At 34.0% G+C, this 11,268-nt stretch overlaps 1 protein-coding gene across 3 annotated transcripts in view; it reads right to left on the reverse strand.

Moving 5' to 3' along the window:
* Nucleotides 1–4,413, reverse strand: part of LOC135203139 (amyloid-beta-like protein) — a 71,167-nt gene extending 66,754 nt beyond the window's left edge. For 2 of the 3 annotated variants that reach the window (XM_064232807.1, XM_064232806.1), the window contains exon 1: nucleotides 4,258–4,398. In XM_064232807.1, coding sequence (XP_064088877.1) covers nucleotides 4,258–4,329 — 72 coding nt within the window. In that variant the 5' untranslated portion in view covers nucleotides 4,330–4,398. Of the gene's footprint in view, nucleotides 1–4,257 lie in introns of all 3 variants that reach the window. The other variant, XM_064232808.1, reaches the window with a different exon arrangement.
* Between the last annotated feature and the right edge of the window lie 6,855 nt (nucleotides 4,414–11,268).

The raw sequence follows: 11,268 nt of genomic DNA on the forward strand, positions 1-11,268 counted from the left end.
AAGATTTCCAATCACCTTCAAGAAAAGAATACAAACTGGTAATTTATCAAGTATGTACGCTACCAACCCCAAGACACTGGCTAACAAAAGGGCAATGTTTCAAATAACCACCATTGCAAATATCTTAGGAGAGGAAGCTCTTACAAATATGTACATATGGGAAATACAACACCTATAGATGACTAATTCTATAATATATAAGTACTATCTGATTGCCCTAATTAGTTTCGAAAATCAAAAGTTAATCGAAAAAATATTAATGTATCCATATCCCTGGGATATCAAAACTTATTTACAAATCAAAGGTGGGTATTTTCTACAAAAAAGAAAAAAAAAATGGAAACTTTCCCTAAACAGTATTATGCATAGTTATATTATGCTTTTTAACACTGCACTACTAGTCTGAAAGGCATGCAATTTGTATACTACTGGTCCAAAAAACTTCTGACTAGGAAATGTGACTTACATAGATCTGTAAAATCACAAACAAATCAGTATGCATGAGTAATATGTAATCATATAAAAGCTGTGGAGGAATACCAAAAGAAAATGTCTAAGATACCTTAAACTGCACTAGAATTAAGACATGAATGCACAAGAAAAATATGCTTAAATGTCCAAAAATGGCCAAATGATATTTCTAAAACAGCAATGACTTACTACATAGTGCTACTGTATTTAAGAAAAACTGTAAAATTTTAAACTTACCAAACCCAAGTGAGGCATAGCACTATAATCATCAGAGTAATAAAAAGGGGCAAACATTCATAAGTAAAAAATGACGAAAACTGGCAGAGATTAATAAATGTACTTACATTGCATCTACATTAGCTAGCATTAAAAGGTATCTAGTCCCTGCTAAAATCCTGTTTGAAAAAAAAACTAAAAAACAGCTGCATTGCTCAATTTTAAAAAATCAGGTAAGTACTATTAGAAAAATTAGCCATCATTCCCCAACTGGAAGTATGGAGAGGAACCTTTACAAAATACATGACAAAAATCTTTGCAAACAAAAAATTATGCAATATCTGTTGAGGATTAAAGGGAAACCTACACAAAACTAAAATATTCCGTCTAAAACCAAGAGGCTATGGCAGTCCAGAAGCCTGACCTCCCTAAGGAAACCTGCTTGGCATTAGGAGTATTTATTCCAAGATGACACTAACGTTACTACAGCTTTATCTGCAATGCTTTTTCTTACACAAAAAATTATTTACAGAACCTCATGGTAGTTGGGTTCAAATATTTCCATGAGCTTTACCATTCGCTTTCACATGCAACAAACCATGCAAATCTAAATCTTGGGGAACTACAAGGTTATGTCGACTGTTTTGAAAGGGATTTTTGAAGATAATTTTCTAAATAAGTTATTATAAACACTAATATAGTACTAATACATTCATAGCAATTATGCAACAAAAATTCTATTATTGCTTTCTTTCATCTTAGATAAAAACCAACACCAACATTTTATCTATCCCATAACAGACTTTTAGTTTAGATTCATTTGCAATCCATCATGTATTCTCCAAAGAACATTTGCAATCCATCATGTATTCTCCAAAGAACAAAGAAGAAAGTGGAAATACCCCGTGAAATTCTAAACTGCGAAGTCATGACTACCAGAAAACCACTAGGCATTTACAAGTTATACAGCATTACCAACATAACTAGACATTAGGTTCTATTCAGCAATGTAATGAACTATATTTCACCCAGAGCCTACATTTCATATCTAACAATAAAGAACTTAGTACTACTGTGTTACCTTAGTACCATATTACCTGAGCCATCAGACAACTGAAGGCACATCTTGTTGGAATTATATTTTGAAAAAATTTTAACATTACAAAGGGCATAACCTATATGCATTTGGATAATGTACAAAAAGTAAATGTATTGCGTCACATCTGAAACAATTAAAATCTCAACGTAAATTGATGCAGACCTGAAATAAAGGGAAACATCATAAGGTAGGACTATATGAACAACTTTTCGCTTCAACATTGACCATAGAGAAATCCTGCTTAAGCCTCAACTGATTAATAAAATAAGCCATTTAGGAAAATTTTACAGAGCATTATCTAACACAAATGCTAAGCATTTCATTTTCTATAATACCAACCCATAAAAATTACCTACTAATACCAAACCGCTTATACAGTATACACTATATTCCGTGCATAAAATGGATGTTATAATCATTCATGTTAGGAATACAATATTTTACACTATCAAAATACAATGTAATCACAACATATATTTTATGTAAACTGGAAATGAACAACAAGCACACCAACAATATAAAAGATAAGCTAACTATCTTGTTATCTTTCATCTCATAATATTTGAAAGAATCTGAGGAGTCTAACATATATATAAAAGTCCTATCTTGAGTACTAACCTAGTCTTATGCCCAACGGATAAATACAGCACCTCAATCTAAAGCATAGTCTTTATTTGAAAGAAAAAAAAAATCTGTGGTTTGGAAAGGTGATGATTAGACTAAGCCTACCCCTGAACAAAATGCTTGACCCGCCTTTTAGAAACATCAGGAGAATCTGAGAAAACTGAAGCAGAAGGAAAAATATCTCCAGTGCTAAACCCAAAGACACTACCTCCCATATCAGTGCATGATCAGTTCCACTGACACTAAAATGTTCTTCTTAACATTATGTATTTTATATTATTGTGTATATAATATAAACCTTAGATTTCAATCCATTAGAAAAAATTATGTATTTTATATTATTGTGTATATAATATAAACCTTAGATTTCAATCCATTAGAAAAAATTATCAGAAACTTGTCGATCAATTATGTTTTTGTATTACAAAAACACAGACTGTACTATGCATTCTTACAAAACAATGTACAGCATCTGTGATTAAATCTATGTTGTGGAGTGGAATAAATCTTTCCTTCAGAAATCTCATCTCTGATAGATAATATATTAAATATATACAGAATAGAATGAAAAATCTGTAACTACAAAAAATTTGAACCTTCAAATTCTTATCAGTTAAGTCCCTGTTCAAAATTCTTACTGCTTAGTCTTTCCTCTTTAACGAGGCATAAACTACTGCATTACAACACTCTTTGTAAGTCTCTTCTTAAGAGAGGCAGCCAAAAAATGGACATATTACTCATTTACTGCCTTTCCCAAGTGGGAAATTAATAAAATATATACTGGGGTTATTAATATTTCAACTTTGTGGGTAATCTTTACTTCACTGACCAAGTCAGATTCATGTCAAAACAGTCAATGCAGCCTACAGCACACACGAGTGGATTATGACTTAAAAATAAAAAAACATATATTACTTCAGCTTTTTGGGGAAAAAACATTAATTATGGACCAAGGCAAACTCAAATAGCCCACTGGCTGATTTGCTTAGGATAGCTGCAGTTGCCGACAGTTTATTAAAAAACAATAAGAAAAACTCTTCCACAACTCTGCAAAGGTTTAGAATTTACGTGAAACAAAAATGGGATTAGGCTAATCTACTGATTGGTCAAAGACAGGTCCTGACCAGGCGATGGACTCGTAAGCGTAGCCCCGAAAACTTCCTTATGAAAGGCTAATGGCTATACAAGTAAATAAAGTGCAATTAAATTTTCTGAAAAACCTCATCGGTCCTATTAATATAGTTTTATACTACTTTAATTTCCGAGTGGAAACATAAGCCTATCCAGATGCGATGCAAACGAACAATGCTAGATTACGTATTACTTAAGCTTTCTTTAACTCTTCCGTCCTGAATTTTAAGAATAAAGGCCAAGGAAAAGATTACATTGAAATGGAAACTGCGTGAGAATAAGAACCCGAGAGAAACCCAATGGATCTGGCATAACGTCGAAAACCGCTCGATTCTCTGCAGCGAGACAAAAAGTCCCCCGTCCCGTAACTCAGCTGCTGCTGTCCCGTGGCCAAGCCCTAATGTAAATATTTCTCCATTTCACGCCATTACTTTAGCATACATCCTCCCCGAGCACATTCCAAATTATGGCCACGAACATAAAGAAGCGACGGGAAGCCCTAGACACGGAAAATGGAGCGAAACCGACGAGAAATAGCGTCCGAAACGAAGCACTACTGCTGAGGAATCGATGCGTCGTGGTGCGCCATCAATGCCCTACCCAAGAGGAGGAGGGGGGTCCCCCTCCCCCAGACGTCATGTCGTCTTGGCCTTAAAAAAAATAAAGCGGGGACAAAAATACTGTTAGAATACAGTCGAAAAGACAACAACACCAACCTCGACATATCCGGCGGCGTACGTAGATGCCAGTATGGCACAATTAACGAACGTTATTAGTAATAGTCTCATTTTCGGCCTCTGCCTGCGGGGGGCACTCACACACCCTCTCACCTAAGAGACAGTATATGCACTGACTGACTGCTGAAAACTGTTCCCACGGTAACACTGGAACTTGTTTATCCGCAGCGCTGCTCTCGTCTCGCTGCGCGCAGAAATATCGTATTCGGCTCAGCATGGCGGCCAGTTTGAATGGGCCCAGAGAGGTTCAAGGCATTTCATTTTAACTGTGATCAACCTGGATTTCACTGCAAAGTTAGAATACGCCCAAAGCAACGTGGAAAAAAATTATATCGTAATCGAGTAGAGCAGTCTTTGCGTTCTCCTGAAAAATGAAAAATAAACTATCAATGCCATCTTGAAAATTAATTATAGCACGCTATATCGTTTTAGTATCTAAAAACAAATTACTATTCAATATGAGACAAAAATCAATAATTTCGAATAGCTGCATGACAACAAATTGCATTAAAGGTTTCATACCTTGCGTAGATACAAGGATAGACAATTTCCTTTTAGGGGCGGGTTACTTTTTTCGATATTACTCATATCTTATCAGATGTAACTTTTCCGCTTTCGAGCAGAATTCGCCCATAAAAAATAATAATATCTTTATTTCTATTACAAAAGTGAATATTATCATTGCAAACGTAAATGCTGAAACGCGAAATGTCAGAGATCTAGAATCATAAAATTTCGTGAAACAGAGAGAAAATTTTCAATTTTAATGTGATTATACAGCCTTGATTTATAATCCATTAATATTACATTACGTGGGCAATGACCTTGCACTCAAATAATAAAACTTTACGTTTAAACTTGAAGTGAAAACATATTTCAACATAAGACTACGCTTGCTTTTCAGTTAGTGTGTTTGGGCAGTTTCTTCACACATAGTACGTGTATATGTGCGTGTATGTGACTTTTTCATTTTTATAGGTGTGATTTTATAATGCCAAATAAATAGATAAATATACATACATACACAAGCATAGACCATATGTGCGCACACGTGTGTGTGTGTGTGTGTGTGTGTGACCTTTTCATTTATATAGGTGTGACTTTATAGTCTCAAAAGAATCAGTAAATAAATAAATATATACATATACATACATACACAAACACACACTAAATATATATATATATTATATATATATATATATATATATATATATATATATATATATTTATATATATATATATATATATATATATATTTATATATTTAGATATATATATCTAATATATATATTTTGAGAATATATATACTATATATATAGATATATATATAATATATATATATTTATATATATATATAATATATATATAAATATAAATAATATATATATATATATACATATATTTATCATAGATATATATATAAATTATATTACTATTTAATATATATATATGTATGTGTGTGTAATGATTTTTGTCACTTACACACGGATAAGTTTGTTTTACAACTACAAATGCTAAGCCGAAATTATCGTTTAATATCGAATTCACTATATCTTGGGAACACCTTACGCCTCTAAAGGAAACATAACTAACAAAAGAAGGTCCATACCTTTCCCAGCAAAGGAGTCAACCCAAGGTCCTCTTGCTGGTAAGGTTGTCATGACCACTCTTGCTGGTAAGGTTGTCATGACCACTCTTGCTGGCAAAGTTGTCATGACCACTACATCACGATGGGCGGGTCTATTCTCTTTCCCTATACATAAGGAGCCTCTCTATTCTTTACCTGTATGTCTGGAGCCTCTTCTCTTTATTTAAATGTAGGGCAGTTCACTTTTTCTTTATCCAATTAAAAGAACAGTCCTATTCTCTTTAGCTGATAAGTAGAGCTGATGTAGGCAGTTTTCCTTACTCTACTTATAAGCAGTTTTCCTTGCTCTACATATAAGAAATAAGACAGTTTTCTTCTTATATATAGGGCAGTTCCATTCTCTTTGCCCATGTGTAGAACCGTTTTTTTTTACAAGTGTGGTAATTCCCCTTTCTTTGCCCATATGTAGAGTTCTCTTCTTACAAGTGGGTCAGTTCACGTCTCTAAATCTACATATTGTAGGACAATTAACTTCTTTTTACCTACATGTAAGACAATTCCCCTTTCTTTATCTGTATATATATGGCAGTTCCCTTTATCCATATGTAAGGAAGCTTTCTTTTCATCGACATAGCTACAGGACAGTTTTCTTTATAACTTGGAGCAGTTTCCCTTCTCACTATATACAAATAGGGCAGTTTACTTCAATTTATCTACAGGAAGGACAGTTCTCTTCTATTAATCTACGCGTTAGATAGTTCTGTTCTCTTTTTAACTGTACAAAGGACAGTTCTCTTGCATGGACGGCCGCAGCATATATATAATATATATATATATATATATATATATATATATATATATATATATATATATATATATATATATATATGCTTATAAATCACTAAATAGCGCGTGACAATATATTCAGCCAAGGCCACAGGAAAAATAAAAAAAGGCGTACCGAGCGCTTTCGTGTTATTTCAACACATTTTCGAGGTACAATGCAAATCGCATTGTACCTCGAAAATGTATTGAAATAACACGAAAGCACTCGGTACACCTTTTTTTATTTTTCCTGTGGCCTTGGCTGAATATATATATATATATATATATATATATTATATATATATATATATATATATATATATATATAATATATATATATGTGTGTGTAATATATATATATATATATATATATATATATATATATATAATATTATATATATATATATATATATATATATTTTATATTTATATTATATACTATATATATATATATATATATATATATAATATATATATATATATATATATATAATAATTGCATTGGAACTGCGATGCCAATAATTTCAGTGAAGCAAGATGCGATAAAGAAAAATTGGAACGTTGCACTGACTTTTTTCAATAGTTCCCTATACTGTTCAGCTGAATTCAAATATTTCAGGAAAGAACAATGCAGTTATAGCTATACTGTACAAAAATATTATACAGTGCATAATGGTAGCTTTAATTTACTTTAAACCGAGAGAATATATATATTGTAAAATGGAAGGGAAACAAAGTGAGTAATTAAATGTAATAAATATATATATATATATATATATATAATATATATATACACACATATATATATAATATATATATATATATTATATATATATATATATATATATATATATATATATATATATACAGGATTTCAGGGGGGGCAAGTGTCCCCTCTTGCCCCTTTGTGCGGACGCCCATGTTCTCTTGACTATCTACAATTAGGACAGTTTTCGTTAGCCACAAATAGGGCAATTTTATTCTCTTTATACAAGTGGGTCAGGTCTTTTCTCTTTACGCATATGTAGGACAGTTCTTTTATTCATGTATGTATGGCTCTTCCCTTCTCTTTATTCGCTGGCAATTCAATTCTCCTCTCTTCTTCTAAATACACGATCATTCCTTCCTTTGTATCCATATATAGGACAGTTACAGTTCCTTTCTCTTTGTCTGAATGCCGGCAAGTTTTTCTTTTCTTCTACGTATAGGACAGTTCCTCCTGTTGTTTCCGTCTATTGGGCAGTTCATTTCTCTTTATCCATAAGCAGGGAACTTCATTTCTCTTTACCATTTATTTTTCTCTTTATGCATATGCAAGGAAGTTCCCTTCTCCTTATCCTTATATAGGATAGTCCCTTTCTCATTACCCATAAGTAAGCCAGTTTATTTCTATATAAATATCCATTTATAGAAGTTTCATTTCTATATCCACATCAGTTCTATTGTTTTTACCTAACTGTGGGACAGTCCACTTCTCTATATCCGTATATAAATTGGTCCTCTTTTCTTTATCGAGATGTATTGCAGTTCTGGTGTTTTTACATACATGAAGGGGAGTTCTGATCTCTACGTATGTTTAGAACAGTTTTATATGTCTTACACGTAGGACAGTTCACTTCTTTATAAGTAGGGAAGTTCTCGTCTCTTTATCTACATGTTGAAGTTCACTTCCTTTTATTAGCATGAAAGGCAGTTTTCATCTGTTTATCTGTGCGTGAGGCAGTTATCTTCAATTCACAAGCAGAGCAGTTGTTTTCTCTCCATCTACATCTCTTCATATGTAGGGCAGTTCCTTCTCTTTATCTATACATTTAATATAGTGTCTACATATGTGGCAGATATTTTCTCTTTTTCACACTGTAATCTCTTTGCATTAACATTTCAACCACTGCACTGCTCACTTAAACCAAGTGGCTTGCTCAGTGATTCTGCGGGAGCATTCTACTCAGCAAATTGGTTCCCTAGTACCCGGTTTATAACCAGAAACGGCCACATTTGTTTCCAACCTAACCTTCATAACCTAACCCAATTTAACTAAGTCAGAGGCAGCCATCTTGACTGAACTTTGCAAGTACTCATTGATTCAACAGGAGGAAACTGTAAGATGAAGAGATCCCAAGTGACATTAGGTTTTGAACTTGAATCGTTAGCGATTTGCCTGGATACGTTAAGGCCACAAACCCAGCTCTGAAGGAGAGAGAGAGAGAGAGAGAGAGAGGTAATTCATTGCCTCTTTTGCTGACCACTTGAGGCGTCATGATGCGTGCATAAGAAGCTTGATATGTTTGTTTCTATTTGAAATAGAATTGTAAACATATCACTCCAACTACAGATGAAGAGGAGAGATAGAGAACCCAAAATTAGAAGAGGAAGCAATATTCAAAAATATGGCTTTTGAGTTTCCGACTCTCGTCGCAAAATGTCAAGGCAGATTTAATAGTCGACCTTTCAGTTGACCAGATGCAAACTCATGCTTTCAAGTAAGACTCGACTTACGATGTTATAAAAGGTACAACGGAAGAGTTTCCCATCAAGGTTTGGGATTAATATCCGCTGACAAAAAATGAGTAATCTCCCCCTTTACGGATGGAGGAATTACGCGGGAAGAGACGACTTAGAATACTTTTGGAAGAAACCAAACTTATAATCCCCCCCCCCCCCCCACCCCCCCTCCCCCCCCCAAAAAAAAAAAAAAAAAAAAAAAAAAGACGTAGACACGTTAGTAACATTATTATTTATTAGTTTGTTACAGTTATGTATTTGCGTTCCAAATATTGTCAGGGCTGAAAGACTGGAATTTGGTATCCTGTTATTTTATCTGGATTCTGGAATCGAAAAGAAAAAGAAGAAAAGCTATCTAAAAGGCGTTGAAATGCTCTGTGCGTTGGTTGCTGTTGTCTTAAGAAGCCTTTCACATTTCCATCTTGACGAAAAAAAAAATCAATGAACTTCGGAAGAAGCTTGACTGGAAAAAAGAAAAGGAAAGGTTACTGGAAGAAGCTCGGAGAGTGACCGGCAAAGAGATCAGCGTTTTAAAAAGGACGAACTGAGTCAATGGCAGAACGCTACTGAAAATAGGAAAGTGTGCAGATGCAGTTCCATCAGCTGCAAGAGGAAGCTATAAAGCAGATTGTAATGGGCATGATTCAAGCTGAAGTTGGAAGTTTGCCAAAAAGTGTGTGTGTGTGAGAGAGAGAGAGAGAGAGAGGTGAAATTATTTGATGAACAAACCTCGCATATTAGATGCATATAATACACGCCTATATATATATATATATATATATATATATATATATATATATATATATATATATATATATATATATGTGTGTGTGTGTGTGTGTGTGTGTGTGTGTGTCACGCAACTCCCCGAGATAATGAAAATGGTGGAGGGTAAGAGTTGTAGGAAACAATAGTTCTTTTTCAGGAAGACATTCAATACCCCAGGTCCTTGCACCGACGAGAGAATGCAGGAGACAAGGCAATGCGTGAAACGAAAAGGCGTTGCACCGTCAATGCAATTGCAATTTGGCGAAGAGGATTTTTTATTCGATTTGCAAACGAGTGCTTGCGCGCGCATGATTTACTAAAAGCAGCCTGTTCTCTCTCTCACTCTCTCTCTCTAACACTGAAGTCATCATCCCTTTCGTTGGTCAATGTTAGTATGTTGACTTTATTTATCATTGCATTTAGATCTCTCTCTCTCTCTCTCTCTCTCTCTCTCTCTCTCTCTCTCTCTCTCACACACACATACGTATATAACCTTTCCTTCCGAAGATACGAATATATCGTTGTTCTTCTTTCTTTCAATTCTTTCTTCCTTCCGGTCTGGATGAGATTATGGCAATGAATTGCCAGTCCCGTCGTCTTCAACATAATAAATCATTAATGAATTATTATCTAAACCAGATTTAAACTTGCAACTGCAATGCAGGATGACAACGGCTGCAGTCAACTTCCGACTTTGAAGGAAGAAAGTTTACTTGGTCAGTAGTCATAATGTTAATGCACGACGCCATCGAGCATTATGCTTACAGTGTGCCCGCAACTTACGTCTTCCCGGTATGGTTGATATTGTCTCTCTTCCAAACCAACGCCCATCGCACAGTGGCTTTAGGCGCGCGTGCGCGCCTATATGCAAGATCTCTGGAATCCGGTAGAGTAGACCTAAGCTATCTAAGACAATAATTAATGAAATGATAATAAAACAATTATAAACGGTCATATACCTCAACAGTGCAAGCAAAAATGCAATGCATCGTTATCCTAAAGTAATTCTCTTCGTATTTCAATATTTTACTTACATTCTTATCTTTAATTTATTTATTTATTCATTTATATTTTCTTTACTAATAGCTAATCACCTCTTTCTGTATTTCCTATTAGCTTCGGTTTCTTGTATCAAATGAGCACCATATTCTTTGGAGGCTTGAATTTCGAATCAATGGCCCCTGTGGGATTATTCCATAAGAACTGTGGGGTCATCTTCTGAATAATAATAATAATAATAATAATAATAATAATAATAATAATAATAATAATAATAATAATAATAATACCCAGAGTCCCACAACTTT

The sequence above is a fragment of the Macrobrachium nipponense genome, chromosome 33, assembly GCF_015104395.2.
Source record: "Macrobrachium nipponense isolate FS-2020 chromosome 33, ASM1510439v2, whole genome shotgun sequence".
Taxonomy (NCBI): domain Eukaryota; kingdom Metazoa; phylum Arthropoda; class Malacostraca; order Decapoda; family Palaemonidae; genus Macrobrachium; species Macrobrachium nipponense.